This window comes from Lipotes vexillifer, unplaced genomic scaffold, assembly GCF_000442215.2.
Source record: "Lipotes vexillifer unplaced genomic scaffold, Lipotes_vexillifer_v1.1 scaffold914, whole genome shotgun sequence".
Classification (NCBI taxonomy): domain Eukaryota; kingdom Metazoa; phylum Chordata; class Mammalia; order Artiodactyla; family Lipotidae; genus Lipotes; species Lipotes vexillifer.
In genome coordinates, this window is record NW_006780388.1 from 2,439,329 (window position 1) to 2,456,467 (window position 17,139).

A 17,139-nucleotide genomic window follows, 5' to 3' on the forward strand; every position below is an offset into this window, starting at 1 on the left:
TGCTTCTAGTCGTGAGCGTCCTGGGGTCTTCCTGAGCTAACTCCAATTCCCTCCTTCTCTAGAGGTTAGTGTGGCTCCGTGTCTCTGCTTCTCACACTGCAGTCTCGTGACATGGATTTCCCTAAATTGAGGGAGACCTTTATAAAGCTCTGTCCTTGTTTCTGCTGTCACTGTGTTTGATAATCAGTCTCAGCAGATTTTCCCAGCCATACGTGCCAGATTTAAATATAACATTCATACCTGACATAGAGTAGATTTTCTCTGGAGGAAAATGACCAGTGTCGTGTAGAGGCTCACAGACCACTGCTCACAGTTAAAGCAGGAAAAACTGGTTCTTAGGGTTCAAGGTGGGAGAGCACATGCCATCCTGCCACCCACACGTCCGCCTTGCTGTGTCTGCCCCTGGGTTAAGGCCACTGAGGGCCCTCACCCCAGGCTCCTCCCCTGCTCCCCCACAGCCCTCTCCAGGTCTCAGAAATCAGCCCACAGCCAGGACACTGGGCTGAGTTTCCTTTTACTGTTCTGTGATGGTGGAGAATAAAGCAGTCAGGGAGGGGAATTCCATCAGCCTGAGTTTTTGCTAAGAAATAGCACATTCATACGAACCACAGAGAACATCTGAATAGCGATCATCGACTGATTGCCATTCCATTGGCCACGTTGCATCTACCAGCCCTGCCGTTCATCTCATGTTTCCAGAAGAAACAAAGTCAGCTTCCTGAAAGGGCGTGTGTTCCTTGAACAGCTCCCTCTGGGGAGCTGTTCTGAGTCAGGCTGGGACAAAAGAAGGTGAGGAGAAGTGGAGGGTCTGTGTCTCAGGACTGACTCTCCTCCACTCTCCCTGCCTTCCCCAAACATGATTCGCAAACCTGAACCAACAGCCTTTTTGTCTTTGGTCCACAACTAGCGGCCCTCCTGGTGAGGATGGCGGTGCTCAGGCAGCTGGCACTCCTGCTCTGGAAGAACTACACTTTGCAGGTGGGTCCGGCCCTGGGGGCACGCTGCAGGGGGAAGGGCAAGAGGGGCCTGGCAGAGGGGGTGTCAGCGAGAGGGGGCATCAGTGGGAGGGGCTCCAGGAGCCCCTCGCCTCCACCTCGCACTCCTCAGCCCTCGGTTTCCATTTCTCTTTAGAAGCGGAAGGTCCTGGTGACCATCTTGGAGCTCTTCCTGCCCTTGCTGTTTTCTGGGATCCTGATTTGGCTTCGCCTGAAGATCCAGTCAGAGAATGTGCCCAATGCCACCCTCTACCCCAGCCAGTCCATCCGGGAGCTGCCACTGTTCTTCAGCTTCCCGCCACCGGGAGCCGCCTGGGAGCTCGCCTATGTCCCATCCCAGAGTGACGCCGTGAGGACCGTCGTGGAGACGGTGAGGAGGACGCTGGTGATCAACATGAGAGGTGAGTTGTCGGGGACTCAGTAGTGCTGCGGGGCTTGGGCTTTGGGGCAGGGACTGGCCAGGCAGGGAGCCGGGCAGCAGGCAATGCAGTCTGCCCTGTAGTGGCCACACGGCCCGCGAATCCCTGTGTCATGTCTCATTGCAACAGGGACCAGGGTTATGACGGCTGTGGGAAGCAGTGTGTGTGACAGTTTACAGCCCCTGGCTATTCAGAGTGGGGATGGCATCCGCATACCCCACAAAGCTGTTTAATTATGAGGGCAAGGCCCGGGTGCCAGGAATCTCTTCTGGGATATGGTTTTGGGAGGACAGCTCTGATAAAGGTCATCAAGAAGCCTGCTGAGGGCCATTCCCAGGAAATGTGCCAGTCACCCTCGCTAGGTCTTTGCTTTCAGAATAGAAAGTATTATCCCTTTTCCTCTCCCTCTTGATTTTGGCACTGTGGCCTGTTTAATTCAGTGTAGCAAACACTTAGGGGAAGATCCCTGGTCCCTCACTCTGTGATTATAGTCAAACCCTTTATGTGAAATGGGGTCTGGGTGAGAGAGGTCGTTGAACAGACCATACATTATTGTCCACTTGAATTTTTAAAGCCCACCATTATGGTTATGAGAGAAACTGATGCTGGCTGCAGAGCTCAGGGCAGGGCAGCTGCCCGCATGGAGGGGCCCTGCTCCAGCTCTCAGCTTCTAGATGCCCGGGGCCGGCTTCGATGGTGAGGTTCTGCCAGTCTTCACTGCAGCCCGTCTCTGCCAAAAACAAAAGCCTCCTCGAGTCTTAGGAAAGGTTTACAAAGCCCTAGAGAAACTTGTAAGCTTTAGTCCTTTACCTGAAGGTCCAGCTTTCTCAAGCAAAGTGGACGATTGGGCAACTCTGGGCCCCCCTCCTCCCCACAGCTCGCGGCTTCCCCTCCGAAAAGGACTTTGAGGACTACGTCAGGTACGACAACCGCTCTGCCAACGTGCTGGCCGCCGTGGTGTTCGAGCATGCCTTCAACCACAGCAGGGATCCCCTGCCGCTGGCGGTGAGGACCCCAGCCCCACGGAGCCAAGCTTCCTCCCCCAGGAGCCAGAGGCGCTCTGCCTGCCTGGGAGCAAATGCGACTTTCCCCTTGGGTCCAGAATCACCTCTCAGCCCACTGATGAGCCCTGATGGAGTTTGACCCATCAGGCCAGAGCAGTTTAGAAACCTCGCCTGTCTGAAGAAAGTGGCCGTAGACCATTGCTGTGGCCCCTCTTTGTCCTCTCGTTTTATGAAAGGCGTTACGGGGCTCCTTCAACAGAGTCAAATAGGACAAGTAGGAAAGTAGCAGATACTCAGGACTTAGCACCATATGGCATTAGAATTTCTGTTACATATTTAAACAAACAAACAAAAAGAAAGGTTTTTTGGTTTCCCCAGTGGCAATAAGACTGGGAAACCGTCAGGTCCCTCAGCATCACGCTGGCGGCCCTGCACTGGTTAGCAGTGACGAGTCATGCGTGGAGTTCCCATTGGTAATGGCAGAAGAGGGTGGTGAAGAGCACTGCAGAGGTGCCCCTGGGCTCTCTGTGCCCTGGCAGGACCATTCACTCTGACCTCCTGAGATCCAGACACTGGCGGGGGCTGGGGCAGTGTGAGGTCACGGTAACAAGGGTCCCCCAGCCCTCCCACTGGATGCAGACGTTTGCTCCTCTGGCTGGATCCCTTAGAGCGCTTGGTTTTCTCTTTGTTTCCATAGGTGAAATATCACTTACGGTTCAGTTACACGCGAAGAAATTACATGTGGACCCAGACAGGCTCCTTTTTCCTGAGAGAGACAGAAGGCTGGCACACCACTTCCCTTTTTCCACTCTTCCCCAGCCCAGGACCAAGGGAACCCACATCCCCTGATGGCGGAGAACCTGGTGAGGAACACTTTTAGGGGGTCTCCTTCCCTCCCCCGGGGTGCTGGCTTGTGATCATCATGTCGGGGGAACCCATCTTGCATTTCTCTGGAGGAAGATTTTTTATGATTATTTGACATTCTTCTTTGTAGGAGAAGGAAGAAAACATCCAGTAAAACTGGCTTCTGAAAAGCAAAATAATCTTTGAAAACAGCAAAGGCTGTCTCCCTATTTCCCAGCAAACGTGCTGTTGAATGAAACATTTATATTTCAGTTTTTAAGGAGCTTCAGTTTGCATTGGGTCTTTTGGGCTTGGTTTTCCATTTCCCTTCTCTCCTTGCCCCTCTCTCTGTACAGTTGTATAGGCATTGTACGCTTTGTTGTCCTTGTGTAATTGTCCGTGGTTTCATTGAGTCAGTAGAATGTTTGCAGAAGTCGGATCTCAGCTCACTGTATTGCCAGAGGGTGTGTCGGTCTGTCTGCTATAACTCTGGAAGGTAGTTGGCTTGTTTGTCTCTTCTGACCAAGGTTCCATCTTAGAACCAAGTAACTGGGGCCCAGGACTAGACTTTGCCCTCAAGCTGAGGCCCAGCTGCAGGCTCCAGGCGGCATCCTGGGTGTTGCAAAGAACACAGAATTAATTCCCTGGTCTGCAAGAGGCAGAACTTGTTAGAGATTTTGATAAAAAGACCCAGGAATTCCCTAAATAGAGCACCAGGAAGGCAGGAGGCAGCCAGCATTTAGAGGAATGCCCTAAATAGAGCACCAGGAAGGCAGGAGGCAGCCAGCATTTAGAGATTTATTTCTGGTGCCAGGACCCTATCACCAGGCTAATGTTCCAGGAAAAGATTTTAAGTCCAAAAGAGGAGCTAAGGTGAGCAAGGCAAGGTGAAGTGTGCAAGGTCCCAGAATGAAGCCCTGGACAGGTCACCAACTGGAGAGGAGGAGAAGCCACATCAGCTGCCACGCCCACTGCCTGTGGCCAGCAGCAGGAGACACTGGCTGTGTGACCTGGGGCGGGGCTGTCCGTCCTGTTTGTGGGGACAATTTCCTAAGCTGGGAAGCGATAGAGGCAAAAGTTCTCCAAGGAAAAGACTGACAGATTTCACTACGTACAAACTTGAAATTTGCTAAAAGAGAAAAAGACATAACACCAATTTTGAAAGCAAATAAGAGATTGGGGAAAACATTCCAGCAGATGACAAAGGGTAAATACCTTCTGTTTTATAAAGGATTCCTTAGTACAAATCAGTTTAAAAAAAACACAAAGACTCCAAGAGATGTGGAAAGGATGTGAACCTGGCACACAGCAGGCCCTCCAAGAATTAGGCCAGTGTTCCCCCCAAGCCCACCCCCAAATGTCCATACCTTAGACCCCTGATCCCCTGATAAAAATTGAGCCCCTGGAATAGTCTGAAAGAAGGAGAAAACGCAGATGCACAAAGGATGTTCTCCACAGAGAACATAACACTTCAGTAGTGGGACATGATTGATCACAGAGGGTGGCTTTGCCTCGGTGTTGAGCAGCTGCAGAGGTTGTGGTGGTGAAGACCCCATGGCAGCATGCAGAACCTCGTGGAAGAACAACTAGGGAGCAGGAGGCAGTCTCAGCTTTGTCCCCTCCCCCTTTGTGTGGCTCAACGCCCTGGGCCTCAGTGGCCCCGTTTGTCCAGTGAAGATGTCGTTCACTACTCTGCAGGGTCACAGTGAAGATGAGAACTAAACCCCCACCCAGCACAACGAGGGGTAACATTCACTGAGCACCTGCTATTTCTGCAGCCATAAAACCACTTACTCAAGGGAGGTGGTAGAAGTGCACAGATGTGGTGACCTCGTGCTGGGGGTGGGGTGGGCATAAAATTGCTTTTCTTTTTTCTAGAGGCTTGAACTCAGGCAGCTGACAGTTCTGTGTTGGCGGATGTTAGGTGTTCTAAATGTCACTGTTTTAGGAATGAGGGTGCCCACAGCACCCAGACCTGCACCCCATGTCTCCTCTCTGGCCCCTGGGCTCGGACGTCAGGAATCCAGGCTGCCTTTCTCTCTCCTGAGGCTATGCCCCACTCCTTTCATAGGCTCAGCCTCTCACAAGCCTCACTCTGGACTGGAATATCGTATCCCCCTGGCCCTTATCACTTTAAAAATGTGGGGAGTCAGAAAGGGCCAGCAGGGAGGGACCACAAAGCACACAAAGGTTGTGTAGTGGTGGCCTTTTGTCTGTGGTTCCTGCCTCCCTTTGAGATGGTAACTCAAGGGTGGATGGAATGAAAGCTGCTGATCAGCTGGTCTCAAGGGAGCAAGACTTGTCGATTATCCCAGTAGGTCCTTAAAAGTGGGCAAGGGAGGCAGAAGAGAGTCAGAGAAAGATGTGATGACACGGAAGCCAGTCAGAGAGATGTTGCCTGGATGGTTTGGAAGGTGGAAGGAGGGGCCTCGAGCCAAAGAGCGAGGGTGGCCCCTGCAAACTGGAGGCCTGCAGGAAACCCCAGGCCACTTCACCAGCTCAGTGCCCACAGCGCTCTGAGCACCAGCACCCAGGACCTGGCTTCTCCCACATGTATCGACCCCACGTGCCGGAACGTCCTCTGCTCCCGCACTCAGGGTATATCCGTGAGGGCTTCCTGGCCGTGCAGCATGCCGTGGACAGGGCTGTCATGCAGTACCACGCCAACGCCTCCACGTACCAGCTGTTTGAGAAGCTCACCGTGATCACCAAGAGGTTCCCTTACCCGCCTTTTATCTCGGACCCCTTCCTCGTCGCCATCCAGTACCAGCTTCCCCTGCTGCTCATGCTGAGCTTCACTTACACCTCACTCAGCATCATCCGGGCTGTCGTGCAAGAGAAAGAGAGGAAACTGAAGGTAACCCTGTTTGCGTTTGGCTTTGAGAGATCCTGAGTCTGGGCACAGTGTGGCCATGGGCCGTCGTGTCCTGAGTCGTGTCATCAGGTGGGGGCAGCTCCTGGGCACTGGGGGCACCAGGGCAGCTGGGCGTGGGGCTAGTGCCCACGTGGCTCAGCCCATCTCGGGCTTCTTTGAAATCAAGCCTGTTCTGCCCAGATTTTTAAAACCCTGATAAAGCACTGTAGTTCATGTGCTGTATATTAAGGACTGAACATTGAAAAGACAGTGTTTTGGATACATTAGGTAAAGTAAAATACATTGTTGAAACTAATTTCATTTATTCCTTTAAACTCTTTTGGCCGCATTGGGTCTTTGTTGCTGCGCATGGGCTTGCTCTAGTTGTGGTGAGCAGGGGCTACTCTTCGTTGTGGTGTGTGGGCTTCTCTTTGCAGTAGCTTCTCTTGTTGCGGAGCATGGGCTCTAGGCACGTGGGCTTCAGTAGTTGTGGCTCGCAGGCTCAGTAGTTGTGGCTCACGGGCTGTAGAGCACAGGCTCAGTAGCTGTGGCGCACAGGCTTAGTTGTTCCACGGCATGTGGGATCTTCCCAGACCAGGGCTCAAACCCATGTCCCCTGCATTGGCAGGCGGATTCTTAACCACTGTGCCACCAGGGTAGTCCCTAAACTTTTTTTTTTTGGCCATGCCACGCGACTTGCAGGATCTTAGCTCCCCGACCAGGGATGGAACCCGCGCCCTCAGCAGTGAAAGCGCAGAATCCTAACCACTGGACTGCCAGGGAAGTCCCCCTTTAAATTTTTTTGATGTGGCTACTGAAATTCTGAATTACGTATGCGGGTCGAATTCTGTTTCTGTTGAAACAGGTCAACACAAGACAAATGTTCACATACATGGAGAGCAGGAAGCGAACTTTGCGTGTGATCAAGGACAGCTGTGTTGCCCGGCTGTCAGGCAGTGTTGTGGGGGATGGAGAAGTGTGTGAGGTGTGCTCCACAGGCATCTCACTGACATAACCGTGTACACCTGGGTGAATAGTGTCCTCTGTAAGCTCTCACCTCTGACGCTGCCAGAATTACCCAGAATTTATGTGAAGTTCTTCCTTTGGCAATGTCTGCAGTGCCAGTGGAAGGACATTTAGAGTATTCTCAGTGGTGCCAACTCTGTGATTATTGGAGCTTTTTTTTTTTTTTGCCACTTACTAGTTCCCCGACGAGGGAGTGAACCCGTGCCCCTTACATTGGAAGCTCGGAGTCTTAACCACTGGACCACCAGGGAAGTCCCTATTGGCGCTTTTAAATTGCTGTAAATGAGGGGCTGGGAGAACTAATGAGGTGGGTCCTGTCCACTTCAGTGCCTAAATAACTTTAATAAAATGGTGCAACACTGAGGTGGTTAGCCGTGGACAAGGAAATGGTTCAGGAAAAAATGTTTGTGCGTGCATGCACCTCCAGGTACATAGATGAAACCAGTGTGGCAGGATGTTGAATGATCACTGAGCCCAAGTGGTATGTGAGTGGCCACCATTCCAATCTTCCTATTTTTCTGGTGGTTTGAAATTGTCCATGAGAAGAAGTTGGAAAATCAGCCTAGCTTGGTGCCTGGTACATGAGAGACACTTAATCAGCCCTGGTCCCCTCCCCTAGACCAGTGTTGTCCGTGGTAACAGACAGGCCTGGGTCTGCTGTCCTCTATGGCCCCACTGGGCACTTGTGCCTGGCGCGGCTGAGGAGCTGGCTTTTTAATCTTAAGTAACTTCAGCCAAAATAGCTACATGTGGCCGCAGGCCGCTGTATTGAATGGTGCAGGTTTAGCGTGAGGGAGGCTCCTGGGGTCTGGTGTGGCAGGGGTGGCAGGCGGTGGGGCGTGTGGAGCAGCACATGTGCCCCTCCCCCAGGAGTACATGCGCATGATGGGGCTCAGCAGCTGGCTGCACTGGACCGCATGGTTCCTCCTGTTCTTCCTCTTCTTCCTCGTCACCGTCTCCTTCATGACCCTGCTCTTCTGCATCAAGGTGAGTGTGGCTTCAGAAGGGGGTCTCACATGAAAAGCAAGGCGTTGGAGTTGGTGGGAGGGCCAGAGACAGCTGTGGCACCACCAGGGAGACCCCAAGACTCCGCACTTACGGCTTTGGTTGGGGAGTCTGCCCTTTTGGTAGAGAAGACTGTTGTAGCCCTTCTCCCACCCTTACCAGCTCCATTTGGGGCTGGGAAAGTTTGAGACTCTTCATGGTTTTGTCTCCCCTACCCCGCCCCGCCCCCACCTGCCAATGGGATGGCCGCACAGGTGAAGAAGAATGTGGCAGTGCTCGCACATAGTGACCCCTCGCTGGTGCTGGTCTTTCTGGCCTGCTTTGCTGTCTCCTCCATCTCCTTCAGCTTCATGGTCAGCACTTTCTTCAGCAAAGGTGAGTTGTCCTGCCCCTGAGAGTGGAGGTCTGTGGGTGATGCACACCTCAGAAGACTGGCAGTTTCTCTTGGGATGAGTAAGGTCAAGGGGTCCAAGGGCATCTGAGCAGAAATAACCCAGAGACTGAGGTTTTCTTTACTCTGTGCCTTCCTTTGGATTCAGTTTTTTGGGTGTCAAAGTACATCCCTGAACAGTTCTTTCAGTGAAGCTCAGCGAGTGGTTAATTCTCATTGACTTTGTGTATCTGAAGATGTCTCTGTTTTGCCCTCACTCCTGAATACTGTCTTAGCTGCGTATAAAATTCTCCTTGGCGCTTTGATAACATTACCTCATTGCCACCGGATTTCCATTATTGCTGGGAAGAAGTCAGCTAACAGTCTAGGTCTGATTTTTCTGTATGGATGTTTGTATCTGAGGACTCATGTCTTTTCAGTTCTGCATTTCCATTCGTCATCAATCAGACTTTGCTCCCTGTTAATCCCCCTTCTCTTCTATTAGACCTAAGTTGAAGCCTCTCAGTCTGTCCTTCCTGTCTCGTAACTTTTTTTTTTTTATTAATGTGGTAAAATACATATGACATAAATTTACCACCTTAACCATTTAAGTGTAAAGTTCAGTGACATTAAGTACATTCACACTGTCATGCAACTGTCACCAACATCCATCCCCAGAAATCTTTTCATCTTGCAAAACTGAATCTCTGCCTCCATTAGACACTAACTCCTTACCCCGTTCCCACAACACTGGAAACCACCATTACACTTTCTGTCTCTATGAATTTGACTACTCGGGACCTCATGTAAGTGGAAATCATGGAGCGTTTGTCTTTCTGTGACTGGCTTACTTCATTTAGCATAATGTCTTCAAGGTTTATCCCTGTTGCAGCTTGTGTCAGAGTTTCCTTCCATTGTAAGGCTGAGTAATATTTCATCATATGTATAGACCACATTTTGCATATCCATTCATTCATCAATGGATATTTGGGTTGCTTCCACGTTTGTGGCTATTGTGAATAATGGTGCTATGCACATGGGTGTACAAAGATCTCTTTGAGACCCTGCTTTCAGTTCATTTGAGTGTATGCCCAGAGGCAGAACTGCTGGATTGTATAGTAATTCTATTTTTAATTTTTTGAGGAACTGCCATACTGTTTCTACAGCAGCTGAACCGTTTTATATTCCCACCAACAGTGCAAAAGTGTTCCAATCTCTCCACATCCTCACCAATACTTGTTATATTTACTTTTTTTTTACAGTAGCCCCCTCTTGGGTGTAAGTATATCTCTCAGTCTGTTCTTTATGTCTCTTAACTACTTTTTCATACCTTAAAAAAATCTCTTTGTGCTGAGCTCTATATGAATTCCTTAGAGTTGTCTTCTAATTCCCTAATTCTCTCTTTGACTGTGTATGTTCTAGACTGTGTCTCATCTTTGAGATTTTATTTCTATGACTATATTTATCCTTTACCAACTATCCAGTTGATGGTTGTACATATCCACTTATTCTTGTTTCTTCATCCATTTTTGTGGGGAAAAATCCTCCTTTTATCAATGGAAGCATTTCTTCATTTACTCCTTAAGTTCTTGATATTCTTGTTTTGAAGTCTGTCTCTTTCCTACTCAAACTTACTCCCTTGGAGAGCTTTAAACATGGGGATAATTCCCAGATTCAGACTCGTGCCCAGCAACTTCCCTTAGATGTTTAACATGTGTCTCAGTCAGACGTGTCCTGAACTACTGATGGTGTCCTCAAAGCCCCATTTCCCCGTCTCTACCATGTGCTCACACTAAAAACCTGGGAATGCCCTCGACTCCTCTTCCTCTAGCATCCTGCCCCAGTCAAATCCTGTCCACTGTACCACAAGGTACCCCTGAACTCCAGCCATCTCCCACCTCCCCCACAGCCCTGCCCTGGCCCGAGCCACTGTCATCTCCAGCCTGGTTGATGGCAGTGGCCCCATAACTGGCCTCCCTGCTTCTGCCCCTACCCCTCTTCAGTTTCTGCCCAGGTCAGAGGTTCTCCAGTGTGGTCCACGGGCTCCTGGGACCTTTAGAGGTTCACAAAATCAGAACTTTTTATGATAATATCAGAATGTCATTTGCCTTTTCTACCATGTTGACATGTGCACTGATGGTGCAAAAGCAAAAGTGGTAAAACTGCCCGCCCTGAGCACGATCAAGACAGGCTCCAAACTGCACTTGACAGTGGCGTGTTCTTCACACCACACACTCTCGTAAACAAACAAACAAAAATGCCAGTTTCACTCAAAAATGTCCTTGACAGAACAGTAAAAAATGTTAATTTTTGTTAACCTTTGACTCTCAAGTATACTTTTCTAATATTCTGCGTGATTGAGATGTCCACAGAAAGTGCTTCCTGAGTATTGTAGTATAATGATTCTCTTGAGGAACAGCATGTGTGCAGGTGTTTGAGTTGTCAGCTAAACTAGCCACTTCCTTCACGGAACACCATTTTTGCTTGAAACAATGACCATCACACTGTCATTCACTTGCTGGTATTTGGTAAGCATTTTCTCAAGTGTGAGCTGCCTTTTTAAGGAAAACAACTGACAATATCTGATGTCAATTACAAAATTCAGGCTTTCAGGCAACAAAAATAGAATTTTGCAAACTTTAATCTACCACCATGAGCTTTACAGCCTCCCAGTACTTACTTTTTTATGAAATTAGTGATAATATTACCCAGTGTGATTTTTTTATGTGGTGTAATAAAATGTGTCAACATTTGGAAGATGTTCTTTGCCCAACGAGCAATATTTTCCAAATAGCCATGCATCATGTTACAAAATCATGCAAGAGTAGTAAATAACCCATTCCAGGTACAAGATGGACCAATATATTTTCACATAACAGAGTATAAAAAGTTCACTGTTCAGGTTGATTCCACATGGCACCTCACCTTTAAGAAACCACCCCTTGTTAAGTGGTGGTGTGGTAGCAAAGAATATCCAAAATACCTAAAAAGGCTATTAAAATTCCTGTCCCTTTTCCAACTGCTGATCTCTATGAAGCTCATTTTCTTCATTCACTTCACCTAAAACAAGGCAATACATCAGCGTGAATGCAGAAGCAGATATGAGAATCCAGCTGTAATTGGTTAAATCTTTACAGAGGTTTGTAAGAATGTTACACAAGGCTACTCTTCCCACTAAATTGTGGGAAATACAGGTGTTGTTCATAAAAATACTTATCTTAACTTGTAATGGGTTTATTGTTATTCTTAAATATCTTAACATTTTCTTAGTATTCATCTCTGACACAGTAGAATATTGACATATATATAATGTTTGTATCCCACATAAACAAAGTTCTTTGACATCCTCAACAACTGTTTACAGCATAAAGGAGTCTTAAGACCAAAGGGTGTAAGGGCACTGTGTCGACTGAAGCCATGCTGTCTCCCCACACCTCCACCACCCCATCCTTACCTCTTTCAGGTCTTTTCCACGTTCACCTCCTCATCAAAGCCTTCCTTGGCCACCTGGTTATAGTTGCAACCCTCAGCCTAGGGAGTGTCTTGTCCTGGGTCTGTGGCTTGTTGCTCTTCACAGGGCTGTACCCACCCAGCACCATATGCTTTACTTACCTTCTTGTCTACTGGCTGTGTCCACACTGGATCCTAAGCTCCCCGAGCAGAGGGCTTTGTCTGTTCTGTTTCCTGGTGCCTGGAACAGGGCCTGGCATAGAGCAGGTGCCCAGCAAGTATCTGTGGGATGCACGAGTGAACAAGATGGGGCAGGACCAGGCGGGGGATCAGATGCTCCGTGTTAGTCGTGTCAGGTGTGCGATGCCCAGATAGCTGGAGGTAGGTCTGCAGGAGAGGGTGGAGAAATCCCGTTGGGGTTCCTGGGGTGGGCACAGGCACGCCAACAAGGGCAGAGGCTGAGAGCCGAGCATGGAGCGCCCCCCCAAGCCCTGAGGCTTGTGTCCCCGTGTCCCCGGCTCCTGCCAGGCTGGGGTTGGGCAGCTCGCCCGAGAGAGGCGTCCTTTGTGCCACGGATGGAGCCCATCAGTGCAGATGCCCTCGCCTGGTTCTGGCACACTTGTCTTCCTCTCTCCGCCCATAGCCAACATGGCAGCAGCCATCGGGGGCTTCCTCTACTTCTTCACGTACGTCCCTTACTTCTTCGTTGCCCCTCGATACAACTGGATGACACTTAACCAGAAGCTGTTCTCCTGCCTCCTGTCCAATGTTGCCATGGCAATGGGAGCCCAGCTCATAGGAAAATTTGAAGCAAAAGGTGAGTATTTTCCTTTACACAGGCTGTCCTTGCTGATTCAGTTACCCCCAGAGGGTCTAAGCAGAGGGGCCTCCAGCCTCAAGACTTTCACTCCAACGATAATCAGACACATCAGCACAGCTAAACAAACAGTGCATTTGGAAGGCAGGTCCTCGACAAGGGGGAGGCTCACGCCCAGGGCAGACGGGGAGGAGTGACCAGAGCCACAGGGGAGGTAGGTCAGAGACACGTGGTTCACAGAACAGAGAGTTAAGGTGTCCAGTGCAACGTTGGCCACCACCTGGCCATTGCGGTCCCAGCTCTGAGCTCCCCTCAAAGCCCTGCCTGGAACTGGCTGTTACTTCAGGAAAACGCTGGCCGTGAGTGTCTGCATCTGCCAATGGTGGGATTCAAGTTGGTCGCCTCCAAGTCTCTGCCTGCCTCTCGAGGCTTTAGGATTCCTAGGCCAGAGGTCTCAGTCTGCGGGGTTCGAAGGGTTCCCAGCTCTTGGTGAACTTGTAGAACTAGCATCTCCCCTCCTCCTGCTTCCCTGATACCTCCTGCAGTAATTGGTGATGACAGCAGGAAGGCCTGAGAGAGGAACAAGTCACAGACCAGGACATTGCTTTCTTGAGTTTTGTGAAATTTCCTGATTTTTAAAATGTCATGGGTGTCAAATAAACACCTCTAGGGCTGACGTTGGCCTGTGGGCTCCCATTTTGCAAACCCTGCAGGAGATGCTCAGATTTCACATGGTAGAGTCAAGACTGCTCCTCTAAAGGGTTGAGAGGATGCCTAGTTAAACCCTTAACCCCACACCTGGTGGGAAATCTCCAGAGATGGAGCGCTCACCTCTTAGGAGAAGGCCCCGTTCATTTCTGGATCACTCAGACCACCTCACAGAAGGGCCTTGAAGAGGCAAGTGGACCCAGACCCGGCCCTGCCTCTGTCTCACTTGCCTTGGTTCCAAGTGGAGACAGAAGGGACAGGATGAGTTTATGCATGGCTGGTGTTGTGTTGGTGTCCATCTCCCGGGAGCTCCTGGTGTTGCTCTGGCTCTGCTAGCAGGAGGTGAAATACAATCTCGCTTCTGAGTGACTGACCTGAGTGCATTTTGGGATGGTCTCACCCCGCCCCACCCAGATGTTCTCTATCAGGCTGAATGCTCTGGTTTCTTCCAGTCATGCAATTCCTAGTTGTAGCTTCCTAGTTGTGGGTCTAAGGAGGGAGGGAGGTGGGTGGCCATGGGAACCTTTAGTGTGGCTTTATCCTTAATTAGAATGTTTTTCTTCAGTTGGCAAAAGTCCTATGACATTGGTGCTTTTAAGTATACGTGGTTCTCCATGTTCAGTAGTGTGTGATAAAATGTAGATTTTTTAAAGGCATAGTCCCTTCCAGGGTTCAAATGCTTTTTAAAAAGCCATTTATAAAGAGCAGTCTAACTACATGGCACCTCTTGGTTTTCAAAATTCTATACTGAATTTTCTTCTTTCTTTTAAAAAATTTTCTCCTGTTTTTTATTTTTTTATTTTTGGCTGTGTTGGGTCTTTGTTGCTGCACGCGGGCTTTCTTTAGTTGTGGCGAGCAGGGCCTACTCTTTGTTGTGGAGCATGGGCTCTAGGCCTGTGGGCTTCAGTAGTTGTGGCATGCAGGCTCAGTAGTTGTGGCTCACAGGCTCTAGAGTGCAGGCTTAGTAGTTGTGGCACACGGGCTTCGTTGCTCCGCGGCGTGTGGCATCTTCCCGGACCAGGGATTGAACCTATGTCCTCTGCATTGGCAGGCAGATTCTTAACCACTGCACCACCAGGGAAGTCCCTGAATTTTCTTAAAATAGACAAATTTCTAGTTGTTTGAAAGTGAACAGTGACCAAGGCTGGAGAGCAGCCATTTCCATCATGGGCCCTCGAGCCAACCCAGGTGGTCCAGCCGCACAGAATCCCCAAGCATCATTTGGACTGTGATGTTGCAAACCAGAGAGAGGACAGAACACCACGAGCACCACTAAACAGAGCTTTATTTATGCCGGGAGTGTCTCCTTTTTTTTGAAAAGACTTGTATTAAATGCACCCTCTTCCAGTGTTGGCCTTACCCAGATCACATACGTGTACGTGTGTATGTGTATGTACACGTGTATGTGCATCCGTGTATATGTACAGGTGTGTTATGTAGATGGATATGTGTTTATGTGTGTATATGTCATAAATCAAACATGAGCCCCTCTCGTCAGTTCACAAGCTTTTGTTAGTTCTATGACACCGATTTGGTGACTTGCTCTTGTCTAAAGGCCTGAAGAAAGTTGTCAGGTTTGCTGTAGGCAGGGACGCGTCACACTGACTTTGCACTGCTGCGCACACATGTACATTGGCGACCACAGGTCCGTTTCAGGCCCGTTTCCTGGCGTGTCCTCCAGGCACAGGTGTCCAGTGGCGAGAACTCCTGAGTCCTGTCAACGTGGACGACGACTTCTCCTTTGGGCAAGTGCTCAGCATGCTATTGCTGGACTCCGTCCTCTACAGCCTGGTGACCTGGTATGTGGAGGCCATCCTCCCAGGCCAGTTCGGCGTGCCCCAGCCCTGGTATTTCTTCATCCTGGTAAGTTCTGACAGCCACCTCTGTGGGGGTGGAGGTGGGCCCAGCACCCACCACAGGCACCTCTAGTCCCTGACATGCAATGCATGCCCTGTGCGCTGTCATGAGCCGTGTATCCTAGAGGCCCCGAGACCCCCACGCCCGAGGTTATCCCTGTGCTCCAAGGTCCGAGAGGAGGAGCTGGCGCTGGCTGGCCTGCCACAGGGCCAGTACACAGCCCCCTCCCAGCCATCTTTCTCAAAAAACATCTTGTTGGGTTTTCTGCCTACAAAGTAATAGAGCTTTGTGTAAAAACGATCACGTGCTGGAGTGCACAGCACACTCCCACCACCCAGATGTGAACATCGCTGACACTTTGAGGTGTAGCTCTTCAGATGATTTTCTATGCATGTGCAGCTATAACATATATATGCTTGTTTTTAGAAGGGGGGATTATATTGTAAAAATGCTTGAAACTTGCTTTTTTTTTTTAACGTAACAGTACAGCTTAGATATCTTAAGTACATATATATGTGGGTCTATTTACAAATATGCTTTTAGATTTTTATCTACATATGTTTATAAATTCTTAAAATTTATGTATAAATATATTTCTATTTAAACATATGTGATTTTATCAACCAACTTCACTTTTTAATGATTACACAGTATTCCATGGATGTACCACTGTATCATTAACTTAATTCTCTGTTGGTGAGCTAGGTTAGCCAGGTGCCGCTTCATCGTTCGTTCTTTGATTCAACAAATATTTATCAAGCATCCATTTACTGTATTTCATCAAATCTAAGATGGCCCTTGGGGAATTCTGTGGCGGTCCAGTGGTTATGTTAGGACTTGGGCTTTCGCTGCCAGGGTAGGGTTTGATCCCTGGTCAGGTAACTAAGATCCCACAAGCCATGTGTTACAGCCAAAATAAATAAATAAAAATAAAATAAAGCTATAAATACATTTTTTAAAAATCTAAGATGGCCCTGATTCTTAGAGGCACCGTTACTTCGTCACTAAGAAAGAAAGATACTGACAGTTAAAACTATGGCATTTCTGTGATTTGTAAGACACATTCTGATTTCACAGTCACTTAAAACTTGAGACATGTGTCCCCTAAAACCAATGGACTGTGATATGAGGAACCACCCCAGGCCGTGGGGTACGTGGGTGCTAGAGCTGTGGGTGAGATGTTCTCCCCCCGCAGGACTTCCCTCTGGGGTGTGAGCATTTTTCCAGGGCCCTGTGCTCACCTCTCTTGTGACCCTGCCCAGCCACTGTGCCATCAGTGTGCCACCCTCAAGTGACACCTGCACTGCCGGGGCCAGACTGTAGAAGGGGAGGCCTCCTCCCAGCAGAGGGAGGCTGGCCCTTGGGCTTCTCCTGCTTATTTCACAGGCGCCTGCGTGGCTGAGTGAGGATGCAGCTGGGGGCTCGCCCCACATGGCTCTGGGCTGGACTTAATGACCTGTTTTTGTATTAAATTCCATTGTTAACTTTCCCAGTATCACCTCTGAGTTGACATGCATAGTAAGCCCCTTCAGCAGAATAGGAAACAGTTTCAGAGCTTCCCAGGGCAGCTGGCTGCAGAACTGCGCTGGGTCTCACCCCAATCCTGAACTCTAAGCAGCGTCTTCCCTGCAGCAGCGCTGAGCAGGGGAGTCTAAGGGCGGCTACTGTCTGCTCTAGCTTGTCAGTTGGTTGTCACAAACAAAATGAACATGAATTGGCTGTTTGAGAGCTTCTGATTTCCATCCTAGCCCTCATATTGGTGCGGGCACCCGAGGACAGTTCTAGGGAAAG

The 17,139-nt window shown here is 49.4% G+C and overlaps 1 protein-coding gene across 1 annotated transcript in view; it reads left to right on the forward strand.

The window, feature by feature from the left end:
- Positions 1-924: 924 nt before the first annotated feature.
- Positions 925-17,139, forward strand: part of ABCA3 (ATP binding cassette subfamily A member 3) — a 35,072-nt gene continuing 18,857 nt past the window's right edge. The window contains exons 1-10 of the mRNA XM_007453532.1: positions 925-978; positions 1,132-1,396; positions 2,292-2,419; positions 3,116-3,281; positions 5,859-6,118; positions 8,012-8,128; positions 8,401-8,521; positions 12,610-12,783; positions 15,173-15,354; positions 17,097-17,138. Coding sequence (XP_007453594.1) covers positions 925-978; positions 1,132-1,396; positions 2,292-2,419; positions 3,116-3,281; positions 5,859-6,118; positions 8,012-8,128; positions 8,401-8,521; positions 12,610-12,783; positions 15,173-15,354; positions 17,097-17,138 — 1,509 coding nt within the window. The remainder of the gene's footprint in view (positions 979-1,131; positions 1,397-2,291; positions 2,420-3,115; positions 3,282-5,858; positions 6,119-8,011; positions 8,129-8,400; positions 8,522-12,609; positions 12,784-15,172; positions 15,355-17,096; position 17,139) is intronic.